The sequence below is a fragment of the Papio anubis genome, chromosome 10, assembly GCF_008728515.1.
Source record: "Papio anubis isolate 15944 chromosome 10, Panubis1.0, whole genome shotgun sequence".
Taxonomy (NCBI): Eukaryota; Metazoa; Chordata; class Mammalia; order Primates; family Cercopithecidae; genus Papio; species Papio anubis.
This window is the reverse complement of record NC_044985.1, coordinates 125,011,800-125,027,040: the sequence shown is the minus strand read 5'-3', so window position 1 is coordinate 125,027,040 and position 15,241 is coordinate 125,011,800. Positions and strand designations below refer to the sequence as shown.

Sequence of the window (15,241 nt, the reverse complement as noted above, 5' to 3'; positions counted from 1 at the left end):
AGCATGAGGAGAATGATAGGCATTCCCACTCCTTTAAATGGGCTGCATCCTGTTTCTCTTAGTGGCCCTCAGGGCCTCTGTCATCCAGAGGCCCCTGCGTTCTTAGAGCACCAGGATTCTACCATATGGCAGTGCACACGGGGAGGGGCAGCCTCCACTGACTACATCCCCATCTTTAGGAACAGGTGGGCTCAGCATTACAACTTTTAAATGGGAAATCAACAGGCTGTTCCTCTACCCTGCCCTCCTCCTCCCAGTAATGACTCGGTCTTTTCTCCAAGGGCACGGCTGCGTCAAGTTGCTCTGGGTTGAAGTGAATTCTCATGTTGTTCTTGGACAGGTGTCTGGGTGCGTGTGTTTCTGTTTCCTGCTTTTTTGTGTGTTTTCTCCATTATTTCAAGAATAGGTGTTCTATAAGCCAGTATTTGATAATTAATTGGGGGTTTCTGATTTGTTTTTATGGGAGTGGATGTGCTAGGCAAGCTTTTAAAAAGATACATTAATATTTCAGGTGACTTACCACCATATAAATATCTCAAACCCAAATTATGTTTGTGGATTCTTAATTCTAGTACAGTTAGGCACCATATGATGAAGGACTGCACGCATGACAGTGGTCCCATGAGATTACAGTGGAGCTGAGGTCATAGCCATGGTACAAAATTGTTTTTTTTTTTTTTTGAGACAGAGGGTCTTGCTCAGTTGCCCAGGCTGTAGTGTAGTGGCACAATCTCAGCCCACTGCAACCTCTGCCTTCTGGGTTCAAGTGATTTTCCTGCCTCAGCCTCTTGAGTAGCTGGGATTACAGGTGCCTACCACCATGCCTAATTTTTGTATTTTTAGTAGAGACGGGGTTTCATCATGTTGGCCAGGCTGGTCTCAAACTCCTGATCTCAAGTGATCCACTGACCTCGGCCTCCCAAAGTGCTAGAAGAATTCTTTGTGTGTTTGTGGTGATGCTGGTGTATACAAACCTATTGCACTGCCCTGTGTATAGAAGTCTAGCACATACAATTATGTACAGTACATAATACTTGATCATAATTTGTGATGTTACTGGTTTATGTATTTACTATACTCTTCATCATGATTTTAGAGTGTACTCCTACCTATAAAAAAAAGTTGGCCGGGCGCGGTGGCTCAAGCCTGTAATCCCAGCACTTTGGGAGGCCAAGGCGGGCAGATCACGAGGTCAGGAGATCGAGACCATCCTGGCTAACACGGTGAAACCCCCGTCTCTACTAAAAATACAAAAAATGAGCTGGGCATGGTGGTGGGCGCCTGTAGTCCCACCTACTCAGGAGGCTGAGCCAGGAGAATGGCGTGAACCTGGGAGATGGAGCTTGCAGTGAGCCGAGATAGCGCCACTGTACTCCAGCCTGGGTGACAGAGCGAGACTCCGTCTCAAAAAAAAAAAAAGTTAACTGTAAAATGGCCTCAGGCAGGTCCTTCAGGAGGTATCCAGAAGAAGGAATCATTGTCACAGGAGGTGACAGCTCCATGTGTGTTACTGGGACATGATGTGGAAGTGAAGGAAGGTGACATGGATGATCTTGACCCTGTGTAGGCCTACGCCAATGTGTATGTTTGTGTCTTAGTTTTTAACAAAAGTTAAAAAGTAAAAAACAAAATTTTTAAGAACAGAAAAAGCACTTAGAATAAGGATAGAAAACAGTTTTGAACATCTGTACAGTGTGGTTGTATTTTAAGCTGTTATTACAAAGAGTTAAAAAAAATTAAAAATGTATAAAGTAAAAAAGTTACAGTACGCTAAGGTTAATTTCTTATTGAAGAACTAATTTATTATTGCACAACTGCCAGTCCTGCACATTCCAATGATGGTAAGTGCCCGGCACAGGTGTGCCATTTTTTATCTTTTATACCATATTTTTACTGTAGGTTTTCTGTGTTTAGATACACACACACTTGGCACTGTGTTACAACTGCCTACAGTATTCAGTAACACGCTGTGGTGTGTAACCCGGAAGCACAGGCTCTGCCATACAGCCTAGGTGCGCGGTATGCGGCGCCATCTAGGTTTGTTCTAAGTATGCGCTATGATGTTCACCCAGATGACCTCGCCTCACAAAGCAGTTCTCAGAACGCATCTCCATTGTTAGGTGATGCTCGGCTGTAGTAAATTGCTTACAAGCCTGGAGTGTGTTTAGTGTGTGTGTCTTTGGAGGGTGAGGTGGGAGCAGGAAGTGATTCCTTTGAGTCAACAGGAAGTGAACGCTGCCAGCTGCTCTCTTATGGCAGGAAGTGATTCCTTTGAGTCAACAGGAAGTGAACGCTGCCAGCTGCTCTCTTATGGAGAGCCTTTCCACATCCGAAGAGGCAGATGCATGCCCTCTGTCATGGCCAACTCAGAGCTCAAGTTCCGGCCACCTGTGGAGCTCCGGCCCAGGCCTTCCCCCAGGTGGTGTGGACATTCTTCCTTTGGAGTGTGTGAGCCTTTACCTGAAAAGCTCTTTTGCTTCTGTTCGTTTTTAAAGGTTTCCGAATCACATTTCTCCTTTATTTTTTTAGGCATATAACAAAACATAGACCTGTTTTGAAGTGGCATGTTACCCAAGGGTGCCTCACTCTCATCTGTACCACAGGAAGAGGAACTGTGAAGGCTCATTTAAGGGGCGTGAGTAGCAAAGCTGTCCTAGGCCAACCAGAAATTGATCTTTCATGCACAGTGACATGTTGATAAGAAACTGTAGTCAGTATGAAACTGATAACAGGTTGTAGATGGTTTTCTGTGGTCTATCCCAGTCTTCTGCAAACCATTGTGAAGAATACCAGTGTTGTTGAAGATGCAGCAGCAGGAGGCAGGGGCAGGATGGGGGTTTGGTTGCCAAAAGAGTTTGGGAAATGCTAGCTTAATCAAAAAAGGTTAGAAAGTTTCTTTCATTTCAGGATTTATGAATGCCTATGAGTCTAGTGTCAGCGATGAGTTTCCTAGTGACAGACAGTCTTTGAGACTTTCTAAATATTAAGTGATCAAGGCCCCTACCCCATTTTTAGTTCTGACAGAATGCCATTCACAAGCTCTGGGAGGCACTGTCTTAGCTCTGTCCTGGAACCCCCGGAATTTCTCAGCAGCCCAGGCCCTCTCACTGCCCGTGGCCCCTCCTCCCAGGTGCCAGGTGGTCTTCCAGCCTCTCCAAGTGCCCACCCTCCTGCCTCTTCCTCCCACTGCAGCTGATCGAGGGGTTTCTTGGCCACGTTTCCCTTGAGAAAGAGTGGGATTTGCCCCTATTCACAGAGAGCCTCATTTCCACCTGAAGATGTATTTGTCAGTGGCCAGAGCAGGTTCATGTCTTTTTCCCCTTGGGAAATTCTGAAACCTTCCTGCCTAGGAGTCTGTAACACAGCAGCACAGGACCGAGCTTCCCTTAGCAGTGCTTAGTAAGTAGGCAGCGGCACTCGGAGAGCCCCAGGGCTGGGCAGTCGCCCCCCGCTTCCCAGCAGCTCTGTGGTAGTGCTGCAGGAGCAGCAGGGACGCACCTTAAGATTTCTCCAGTGTCTGACTCTTACTTTGTTTCCTGAAATAGAGAAAAGTTGTTTAATGAAAAAAAGACTGTGTACTTTGAATCCTACAGCTACCTCAGTCCAGGATGCCTGCTGAAATCCTGTCTTTAGCTCACATATATTCCAGGGTGGGGGATACCATTAGTCCAGACACCGCTGTGGAGATTAGCATTTTAGTTTGTGTGCGCCCGCCCGGCTTGAGGCAGTAGTTTGGGAGTGACAAGGCTAGAAACATGGCTGGATGTGAGTCAGAGAGAGAGAGAAGGACGGACATGGGAGAAAGCAAGCAAAAGCTACCCCAGGGAAGAGCCGGGAGACGGGCGCAGGCCGAGCAGCACAGCTGGTGAGCTGCAGGCTGCGGCCTCGCCCTGACACTTGGTAATGCCAAACAAATAGCGTGGCTACTCATTGGTATATGAGGACGATGACAGGTTTCGACTCTGTGGTTTCTAAAGCATATAATATTCTCAGGTACTTCTTTCAGTAAACCCCAAACAGGAGTAATTCTTGTAACTACCTTGAACCCTTTGGGGAAAGAACCTGGGTGTGAGTGAATGAAAAGTAAACAGCGACACCCTATATTGGCCGTTAAATACTCGGGGCTGTCAGTTACACCCTGTGCTTCCCAATTGTAGCACCGTGTTCTGTGTGAATACGCATAACCAGAGTGATTCCCAGCACCCACCGTGTGACCTCCCCCCGGCACCCAGCATGCCCGGCTGGGCCCCTCTGTGTACGCTCACATGCACGTATATGGACATACAGTTTCGTAGCAGAACGTGGCTGGCCAGGGGCTGCCTATCCGGGTGAGTAGACCGCCTGGCTCCACCCGCAGGCCTGCAGCATCCCATAGCACCGCCGCCCTTGCCCCATCACCCTGTGGGCTCCATGCAGGACACGGCATGGGCCTGCTCCCCGGAGGCACCTGTTTGGGGTCTTCTTGAGGCTTGTGCTTTCACAGCTCTCTTTGAAGCAGATGTCTTGGTGAACTCTGTAGACTCTTTTATACCTGTTGTCACAAGATAGCTTTGTAAAACCAGACAGTGAAGCAAAATGTTGCCAACTGCTTAACCTAGGCTATGTGAACCCACAGGTAACCCTGAAGGTGTCTGAGGGAAAAGCTGCTATTTTCTGAATGAAACATTACCTCCTATTGATGTATTAAGATGTTTAACATAAATGTCATGTGATTTGTAACACATTTATTGAGGTACAATAATATACATAAAATAAACCCATTTTAATGTGCATTCTGATGAGCGCTGACAAAGTATATGGTACTAAAAATAAACTGTGAAATTTCAAAGACATGTCAGTGCTAGAGGCAGGCCACTTCGCCTGAGGCTTGGGGAAGGTATGACCTCACTTCTCTGTTTTTCTGGGTATTTCACAGAGAAGTTTGAGAAGTGTTGGGGATTGGGGATTCAGGATTCTGATGTAGGCATTATAGAACAGGAGGCCTGATTTCATCTCCTGCCTCTTCCATTTATTCATCAGGCTACTTCAAGCAAGTCTCTTGAAGTTTTAAGTCTCAGTTGCAGGTAAAATGGGACCTACTCATACCATCTCTCTTACAAGTTTGTAGATAATAATGGATGGGAAGGTATTTTGTCTTTTGTTAAAGTTCTCAAATGTCAGAGCTGTTTAAAAGGGAGATCCAAGGAGTTCAGCAGGCAAAGCTCCAACTCATATGCTAAGTCTCGTAGAACCTTTAGGATCTAAAACCTGTGGTAAGACTTCCATTTCTGGACATGAAAGAGTAACAGAATCTGGAATTAACCTCCCAGTGTGAACCACCAGAGAACTGGACAAAATATAGTAAAAAGTCATCCAAAATCAGGCAGGAAAAAGGGAAAAAGTAACAGAAAGCAGATGGGAAAAATAGAAAACAAACAGCAATATGGAAGTTTAAATCCAACCACGCTGGTCATGATGTGGAAGGTGATGTAAATTGTCTAAATACTCCAATAAAAACCAGACTGTCAGACTAGATATCAAGCAAGACCCACCTCTATGTTAAATACAAGGAAGTCACTTGAAATATGCAGATAGGTTGAAAGGGAAAGGATAGAATGCTTTCAGGACGGGAAGGGTCTTCTTGTTGGATACTTGGTGGTCACCAGCAGGCACTGGTGTAACTAAGCACAGCGGGAAGATGGTAGATACTGTGGGTTCGGACGGCCACTGCACAGAATCCAAATTCAGTGGACTGTCAATACGGCTTCCCAAATCTCAACACAGATTAGCATCTCATATGTGTTCCTGCTACATATTACACCTGGCTTCACGTCCAAGCTCCAACGAAGCTTCTACCCTTGCCTGTTTACATCCCATTCTCTGCAGAACATCCAAAGTAGTGTAATCGAACATGTCACTCCTCTGCTCAGAACCCTTTGGTAGCTCCCCATTTCATGACGGACAAACACCAGAGTCCTTCTGTGGGTCTCCATGGCCCTGGAGGTTCCCTGTCCCTCACCTCTCACCACTCTCCACTTCTCCCCCAACATGCCAGGGACACTCCTGACTCGGGGCCTTGGTAACTGGTCCTCTGGCTGTCTGGAACGTCCTTCCCTCAGATGTCCCTCCTCCATGTCTGTTCAGCATCACCCTCTTCAGGAGGCTTACCCTCTCATCTCCAAGAGGGTGAGCACCCTCTTTCTGCACCAGCCCCTGCCCATCCCCAGCAGGCTCTCCTAGTCTCATCCTGTCATCTCGTCCTGTTTCCCTTTGCACTCACCACCTGCCACACCACACACTCACTGCTATTGTCTGTCCCCTCATCTGCAATGAACGGGTCCTGAAGGCAGGGCTTTGGTCTGCTCTGTTCCTGATGTGTGCTGAGTATCTAGAACCGTGCCCAGCTCACAGCAGGTGTTCAGTAAGTTATCTGTTGACTAAATTGATTGTGTAACCCACAGACTCAGAGTGTTAGCAAGAAAGGTTCTAAGAGATGGGCTGGGCAGCTCTCCCTCCACAGCCTGTCTCGGAGATGGGGGGCCTGAGGCCACATCATGAGTTAATGGCAGAACTGAGGCCGGCATTCTCATGAGCTGTTTGTTTTTCCAGGGGGCTCTGAGGAAGAGAAGAGAGGAAGGTCACTTCAGTTGGCCCTGCCATTCAGTGGGCACTGGGCCGACGTGTGGGAAGGAAGGTCTGGGGGCCAGGGGCCTGGGTGGATGGGGAGGATGTCTGGGGAAGGGGGGTCTGGGTGGATGGAAGGTTCAAGGAAGGAATGGTGGTGGATGGAAGAATGGAATGGAAGAAATGGTATGGATGTGGAGGAAGGTTCAGGGGATGGGGCCCGGTGGTGGATGGAGGAAGGAACGAATGGAATGGAAGATGTGGAGGGTCTGTGGCCTGAAATGGAACTGGGACCGGAGGCCCAAAATGGGCCCGCGGGTGATGTGTTGAGGAAGGGTCTGAATTAAAACAAATGGTGGTGATGTGTTGGGAGGAAGGTCTGGGGGGCCTGGGGCTGGGGGGGGCCTGGGTGGTGGATGTGGGGTGGAGTGGAAGGTTCAGGAATGGAATGGTGGATGTGGAAGAAGGTTTGGGGAATCTGGGGGTCAGGGGCCTGGATGGAAGGGGACTGGGGGATCTCAGGTCTTAAATGGGGCCTGGTGGTGGAAGGAAGGTTCAGTCTGAAATAAATGGGTGGTGGATGGAATGGAAGAAATGGTGGATGGAGGAAGGTCTGAAGGAAGAAGGCCCAACAGACCAGGGACCGAAATGGAAGGATAGCCATGTGGTACGCGGGGTCTGGGGGGGACCTGGGGACTGGAGGCCTCAAACAAATTGGGCAAGGAGCATGTGGAGGAAGGCACCAAACAAATGGGGTCTGGGTGGGTGGATGTTGGGAGAACGGAATGGAAATGGGTGGTGGAAGGAGGAATGGAAATGGAATGGACTGGAATGGAATGGAAATATGTGGAATGGAATGGAGGGAATGGACTGAATGGTAGGAAAGGGGCCCGGGTGGTGGAGGAAACAGGTGGATGGGGGTCTGGGGCCGGGGACTGGGGGGTCTGGGGGCCAGGGGCCTGGGTTCTTCTCAGCCCCTGCTCCTGAGCTGCATGGACTTGGGGCAGTTATTCAGTTTTTCTGCCTCAGCTGCCTAATTTGTGGCATGGAGGGAATCGGTGATCAAAGCAAGTCCCTTCTGTGACTGCAGCTGTCGTCCCCCCTCAGGGGTAGGTGGGTGGCTTTGAGAAAGCACTTTGAGGAGTCAAGAACACTCTACAGGCCGGGCGCGGTGGCTCACGCCTGTGATCCCAGCACTGTGGGAGGTTGAGGGGCAGAAACTCATGCAATTCAAAGCAAACCAATAACGAAGATGATGATAATAGTAGCAACAACCTGGCCGGCGCGGTGGCTCCCGCCTGGAATCCCAGCACTGTGGGAGGCCAATGGGGTGGATCATGAGGTCAGGAGATCGAGACCATCCTGGCTAACACAGTGAAACCCTGTCTCTACTAAAAATAAAAAAATTAGCCGGGCAAGGTGGCGGGCGCCTCTAGTCCCAGCTACTGGGGAGGCTGAGGCAGGAGAATGTCGTGAACCTGGGAGGCGGAGCTTGCCGTGAGCTAAGATCACACCACTGCACTTCAGCCTGGGCAACAGAGCGAGACTCTGTCTCAAACAAACAAACAAACAAAAAACAAAAAAAACACACTACAAATGTGGTAAGGCGGAGGACAGAAACCAACTTACACGTGGTGACAGACGCCTCCCTCCCAGACTGGAAAGGACTTTGTCTCGGAGAACAGCCTCGTGCAGGGGCGGGACACCTTTATACAGGCTGCAACAAGGAAGGGCAGTGGCTCGCCAAGGGCTCCTGACATGCTCCTCCTGCCCCTCCGAGAGGCCTTGCCCGAAGAGAAGGCCCGGGGGTCTGTGGCGAAACCCCTTAGGCTTCCTCTAAGGCCGGGGAAGAGGGCTCGGGGGTCTGCAGCTGGCTTCCTCTAAGGCCGGGGCAGGTCAGTATTGTGGAGGTGGGAGTCCCTTCTCCGGACACCTGCTCTGGCTGGGTCAGGGAGCCCTCCGCAGCTGAGCCTCGCATGCTGTGGGTGTTCTGACCCCTGTGACGGGCAGCACCTCCCATCCTGGTGCTTGGGGCGGCAGCACAGCCCCCGGGGACTCAGGGGTCAGCCCCGTGCACCAGGCTCCCCGTCTGGCACCTCATGGTTGGAGGCTCCCGTGGCAAACCCAGCTGTGGCCCAGCAGTGCTAGGCCGAGGCACAGACTTTGTGGTAAGGGGCGCCCTGAGGCCAAGCCCTGACTTACCGAGCTCGCAGCGTCTGCCTTTGAACCCTGGCCCGCAGTCACAGCTGTGGGCGTCCGCGCCCGGCACACAGGTGCCTCCGTTCTGACAGAAGTTTTCTGAACAGTTCCCAGGGACGTCTGGAAACAGAGGTCACGAGAGGTTAGTCACTGGGAGCGCAGGTCAGGCCTGCCTCATGGACATGTTGCTGTCCCTTCCTCGATGACCTGACTTGATGCAGGGTGGCTGTGCACTCCTCCGTGGCGTGCTGCGGTGGCCTCCCAAACGCCTCTGGGCCCTAGAGCGCGGTCCCAGCCCAGGTGTTGAGAGAGAGCAGAGGTGAGGAGACAGACCGCAGCGTGCCTGGCCCTGACCTCAGTACTGGAAGGAAGGAAGATGAACAAAGAGGAGGAGAAGGAGGAGGAAGAGAGGGAGGGAGGAGCGGGGCCTTCAGTGCTGAGCCTCCACTGGCCTGTGGCCCCTCCCCAACCCTGACCCTTGCTGGCTTTGCCCCTGAACAGGGTTTCTGCTGCTTGGATCCTGAGGCCCCTCCTGGGGCTCTAATGCAACCCTCTGTGCAGAGATGCCGCCCGTCCCCGGCAGTGGCCTCGCCACGCTGGCCCTGTACAGGAGCTGGGCAGTGGCCTCGCCACACTGGCCACAGGAGCTGGGCAGTCCGGCCTCGCCATGCTGGCCACAGGAGCTGGGCAGTCCGGCCTCGCCACGCTGGCCACAGGAGCTGGGCAGTGGCCTCGCCACGCTGGCCACAGGAGCTGGGCAGTCCGGCCTCGCCACACTGGCCACAGGAGCTGGGCAGTCCGGCCTCGCCACGCTGGCCACAGGAGCTGGGCAGTCTGCAGTGACGCAGGAGGGGGTCAGCCTGGCCTTTCTCCCTTAGTGTTCACTCTGTCCTTATTTTTCTCCTTATGATTATTATTTTTCAGCTTTGTCAAGATTCCTGTTTTAATTTTTAACTTAACGTTGAAAAACACGAAAGAGTAAGAATTGTGCCCACCCCACCATGTCTAACAGTGAAGCCCGGCCTCCCCCGCCCATCCAATCCAGCACCCCCACCCTGTCCGACGCTCCTCTTCTACTCTTCACAGGCCTCCCCGTGTGCTTGTCCCACACATGCAGCCGCCCCAGGCCTTGCTGCCCCTGCCGGTTCCGAGCCCTGGGTTTCTCCCGCTGGCTGCTCCTCCTTCCTTGCTGGGTTCACTTTGGGTTTTCTTTCTCTGCCCCTGTCCTCTGGGACTTTCCTTGTCTTTTTGCTTTTTTTTGTTTGTTTGTTTTTGTTTTTGAGACGGAGTCTTGCTCTGTCGCCCACGCTGGAGTGCAGTGGCGCGATCTCTGCTCATTGCAACCTCCGCCTCCCGGGTTCAAGTAATTCTCCTGCTTCAGACTCCTGAGTGGCTGAGATTACAGGTGCCTGCCACCATGCCCGGCTAATTTTTGTATTTTTAGTAGAGATGGGGTTTCAGCATGTTGGCCAGGCTGGTCTCAAACTCCTGACCACAGGTGATCCACCCACCCTGGCCTCCCAAAGTGCTGGGATTACCGGCGTGAGCCATCACGCCTGGCTATCTTTTTGCCTTTCTTGATATGGTTAAAATGAGTTTTGGGGCTTTAAAAAATCCCTTTATTATGAAAATGTTCAAACCCACAACATGTAAGCATGAAGAGCACCATGCACTCAACTTCAACACTGATCAAAACTGGCCAGTCCTGCTTCATCTATTTTTATCTGTCTGTCGTCCCCTTTCTCACAGGTATCATTTCTCCTGTGAACATGTCAGCAGGATCTAATACTTTACGTAACCACAAATTATTATTATTAGAAATTAGCAGTCATTCCTCAGTATCATAAGAATCCCAGGTCATGTTCGAATTTTCCTGGTCGTCTTAAAAATGTCCTGATTTCAGGTCTAACCTGATGAGGGCTCTTGGGGCCTGCACATTGCCTTGTGTGATGCACCTGAAGTCTCCTTCAACCTCCCGCTTTATTCACGGAAAAAACAAGGTCGTCTGTCCTGTAGAGTTCCCCGCCTGGATGTGACTGACTGCTCACTTGTTCCCACCCCCGTGTTTCCTGTAAACTCTAATTAGAGAGAGGTGCTTGATAGGGTTTAGGTTCAGATGGTCTTTGCAGGGCTGCTTCTCAGGGATGCATGTGCACCCCCAGCCAGCCCAGGCAGCCTGTGATGTGTCCAAGTCCCGCTGGAGTGACATGAGGACTGGTCACTGGTCCAGTGTTGGCAGTTTGACCAACCCAGAATAAAGTCCCCATCGGCCTTCCACCTGCTGGCTCGAGCAAGACATCGAGATCCCTGATCCAAGGGCTGTCCTCCCACAGGCCTGCGTCTGACCCTGTGGCTCCTGCCTTCACCAGCTGGAGAGTGGTCTGTGAAGACAGGCGTTCCCTCACCTACCCCGTGGTCACCTTGGACTGTGGCCCACCCCAGGCACAGCAGTGTGAAGCTCCATCCTACTCCTTTACTTGTGTGCCTGCAGACCGAGTCGGTCCTCAGCAAGCTCTAGAGTTGCCCACTAGGTTGCTTTTTTTTTTTTGAGCGTCATGATGAACACAGAGATACTGGTATATTTCATGGGCTTCCAGCCATTGCTGTCAGTCATTTTCCTGATGCTCGATTTATTCGGGAGCCCTTCAGGTTGGCTCCCTGCCCTCAGGACACGATCTACTGTTTTGAAAGCTTGCTTGCTTTTTACACAGCATGTCCTGGGCTTATTCTGTCCACATCCTGCTTCAGTCTTGGAATCACCCATTTCTCCAGATATCACTGGTTTCTTGATGAGAATGAGATCTAGAGTCCACAGCCCGGGCACTCACGCTGTTCCCTATTATGGGATGTCACAGCTTCAGGCCTTTCGATGAACAGAACTAGAAAATTAGATTTCTTTAAAAAATAAACACGTTATGAGTTCATACTAATATTTCCAAGTCAAATTAACAGAATCAAAAGACAAACAAGATTTTATTTATTTTGAGATAGAGTCTTGCTCTGTTGCCCAGGCTGGAGTGCAGTGGCACAATGTTGGCCCACTGCAATCTCTGCCTCCTGGGTTCAAGCAATTCGCCCACCTCAGCCTCCCAAGTAGCTGGGATTACCGGTGCCCGCCACCACACCTGGCTAATTTTTTTTTTTTAATTTTTTTATTTTTTGAGACGGAGTCTCGCTCTGTCGCCCAGGCCGGAGTACAGTGGCCGGATCTCAGCTCACTGCAAGCTCCGCCTCCCGGGTTCCTGCCATTCTCCTGCCTCAGCCTCCCGAGTAGCTGGGACTACAGGTGCCCGCCACCTCACCCGGCTAGTTTTTTGTACTTTTTAGTAGAGACGGGGTTTCACCGTGTTAGCCAGGATGGTCTCGATCTCCTGACCTCGTGATCCGCCCGTCTCGGCCTCCCAAAGTGCTGGGATTACAGGCTTGAGCCACTGTGCCCGGCCAATTTTTTTATTTTTAGTAGAGACAGGGTTTCACCGTGTTGTCCAGGCTGGTCTCAAACTCCTGACCTCAAGTCATCCACCCGTCTCGGCCTCCCCAAGTGCCAGATTACAGACGTGAGCCACTGCACCCGGCCAAAACAAACAAGATTTTTAACTTCTTTCATTTTATATTTTTAATTCTTTACACTGAAAATCTTGGTGGCATTAACAATTATTTTCTTTATCCCACCATATACATGTAATTGTTTCAAAATAATAATACAAGTATTACTACTAACATTAAGATCACTGAGTATAGCCTAAAATTTCTTGGCAATGCTTTTTATCCTTAGACTATATTCCACTAGGGGTGAATAGACTACTCTTATTAAAATCGCTTGCAACGATATTTTTTTCCTGTGTGGTTATACCATCAACATGATAGCTAGGTTTACTTATTTCAGTATGTTTTCAATTTTTAGTGTTGCCTTTTCTTTTTAATGTTTTTAAAAACTTTTTTTTGGTTCTAAAGTCAAAACTACAAAACAAGGTTCATTCAGAGAAGCCTAGCCGATCTCCAGTCCCACTATGCGGTTCTTTCCCTCCTTCTTTAGTGAACCATCTTATTAGTTTCATTTCTTTATAAAAATGAGGACAAAATTTGTATTTCCCTTCTCCATTTTCCTACAAAAAGATAACATACTAAAAACATTATTCTGCACATTACTTTTTTTTTTTTTTGAGAGTCTTACCCTGTTGCCCAGGCTGGAGTGCAGTGGTGCGATCTCGGCTCACTGCAGCCTCCGCCTCCTGGGTTCAAGCAATTCTCCTGCCTCAGCCTCCTGAGTAGCTGGGATTACAGCTGCCCGCCACCTCGTCTGGCTAATTTTTGTATTTTTAGTAGAGACAGGGTTTCCCTATGTTGGCCAGGCTGGTCTAGAACTCCTGACCTCAAGTGATCCACCTGCCTCAGCCACCCAAAGTGCTGGGATTACAGGCGTGAGCCACTGCGCCTGGCCTGCACATAACTTTTTTAAACCAGCTTTATTGAGATATAATTCATGTAACACAAAATTCACCCAAAGTGTACAATTTATTGTTTTTAAGCATATTCACAGATACAGGTATCCATCAGCACAATTTTAGAACATTTTCATGACCTCAGAAAGAAACCGTGTACCCTTTGGCTGTTACTGCCTTCCCATCCCCTCCACCCTCCCATCCTGAGCAACCACGAATGTACTTTCTGTCACTAGAGATCTCCCTCTTCTGGACTTTCATATGAATGGAATCAGCGCAGAGTCTTTTGTGTCTGGCTTCTTCCACTTAGCGTAATGTTTTCAAGATTCATGCATGTTGTGACACACAGCAGCACTTCCTTCCTTGTTTTACGGTTGAATCATGTTCCACTGAGTGGATATACCACGTTTTGCTTATCCTTTCTTTCCTTTTTTTTTTGAGATGGAATCTAGTTCTGTCTCCCAGGCTGGAGTGCAGTGGCATGATCTTGGCTCACTGCAACCTCTGCCTCCCAGTTCAAGCGATTCTCCTGCCTCAGCCTCCTGAGTGGATGGGATTACAGGTGTACGCCACCATGCCCAGCTAATTTTTGTATTTTTAGTAGAGACAAGGTTTCACTGTGTTGGCCAGACTGGTCTCGAACTCCTGACCTGGTGATCTGCCCACCTCGGCCTCCCAAAGTGCTGGGAATACAAGCGTGAGCCACCACGCCTGGCCATTTATCCTTTCATTAGTTGATTGACACTTTGGTGGTTTCCACTTTCTGGCTTTTGTGCTATGCTGCTATGAACATTTGTATACAAGACCTCGTGTGGACATCGGTTTTCATTTCTCTTGGGTATATACCTAGGAGTGGAATTACTGGGACATATGGTAACTATTGGTTTAATCCTTTAAGGAATTGCCAGACTGTTTTTTTCTTCCCCAAAAGCAGCTGCACACTTCACAGTCCCACCAGCAGTGTAGACAGTTCTGATCTCTCCACGTTCTCACCAATGCTTATTATTATCTGACTTTTTAATTCCCACCATCCTAGTGGTTTTGATTTGCATTTCCCTGCTGACTAATGATGTCAATGATCTTTTCAGTGTGTTTGCTGGCCATTTGCATATCTTCCTTGCAGAAATGTCCGTTTAGGTCCTTTGCCCATGTTTGAATTGGGTTGTCTGTCTTTTTATTGTTCAGTTGTCAGAGCTCTTTTAGATACAGGTCTCTTATCAGGTATGATTTGCCTGTGTTTAAATTGGGTGGTCTTTTTATTATTCAGTTGTCAGAGTTCCTTATTTAAGATTCAGGTTTCTTATCAGGTATGATTTGCCCATGTTTACATTGGGTTGTCTTTTTATTGTTCAGTTGTCAGAGCTCTTTATTTTGGATACGGGTCTCTGATCGGGTGTGATTTGAACGTTTCCTTCACTCGCAGGCTGTCATGTCACTTCCTTGATGGCATCCTTTGAGGCACAGAAGTTTTAAGTTTTGATGAAGCGCAGTTTATACACAGATTTTTGTTGTTGCTTATACTGTTATTGTTAAGCCTAAGGACCCCTATGATCCAAGGTCATGAAGATGTACTCCTGTGTTTTCTTCTAAGAGTTTTGGTTTTAGCTCCTAACATTTAGGTTGTTGGTCAATTTGTGTTAATTTGTGTTATGAGGTATATGGTATGAGGGGTCCGGCCTCATTCTTTTGCATGTGGATATCCAGCTGTCCCAGCACTATTTGCTGAGAAGACTATTCTTTCCACATTGAATGGTCTCGGTCCCCTTGTCAAAGTCAGTTGGCCACCGATGTGTGGTTTATTTCCGGACTCTCAATTCTTTTTTTTTTGAGATGGAGTCTCGCTCTGTCACCCAGGCTGGAGTGCAGTGGCGCGATCTCGGCTCACTGCAACCTTCACCTCCGGGGTTCACGCCATTCTCCTGCCTCAGCCTCCCAAGTAGCTGGGACTACAGGCGCCCGCCACCACGCCTGGCTAATTTTTTGTATTTTAAGTAGAG

At 49.2% G+C, this 15,241-nt stretch overlaps 1 protein-coding gene across 6 annotated transcripts in view; it reads right to left on the bottom strand.

Moving 5' to 3' along the window:
* SNED1 (sushi, nidogen and EGF like domains 1) overlaps positions 1 to 15,241 on the bottom strand; it is an 88,034-nt gene that overhangs the window by 1,457 nt on the left and 71,336 nt on the right. For 2 of the 6 annotated variants that reach the window (XR_002516458.2, XR_004176731.1), the window contains 3 exons: positions 8,806 to 8,922; positions 8,233 to 8,320; positions 3,499 to 4,531 (listed from right to left, as the gene is read on the bottom strand). Coding sequence is in view for 2 of the 6 variants with exons in the window: in XM_021924447.2 (XP_021780139.2) it covers positions 4,321 to 4,531; positions 8,233 to 8,320; positions 8,806 to 8,922 (416 nt within the window). In the remaining 4 variants the exon portion in view is untranslated. Of the gene's footprint in view, positions 1 to 1,776; positions 6,595 to 8,232; positions 8,321 to 8,805; positions 8,923 to 13,877; positions 14,696 to 15,241 lie in introns of those variants that run through there. The other 4 variants (XM_003908192.4, XR_004176730.1, XM_021924447.2 and 1 more) reach the window with 4 other exon arrangements.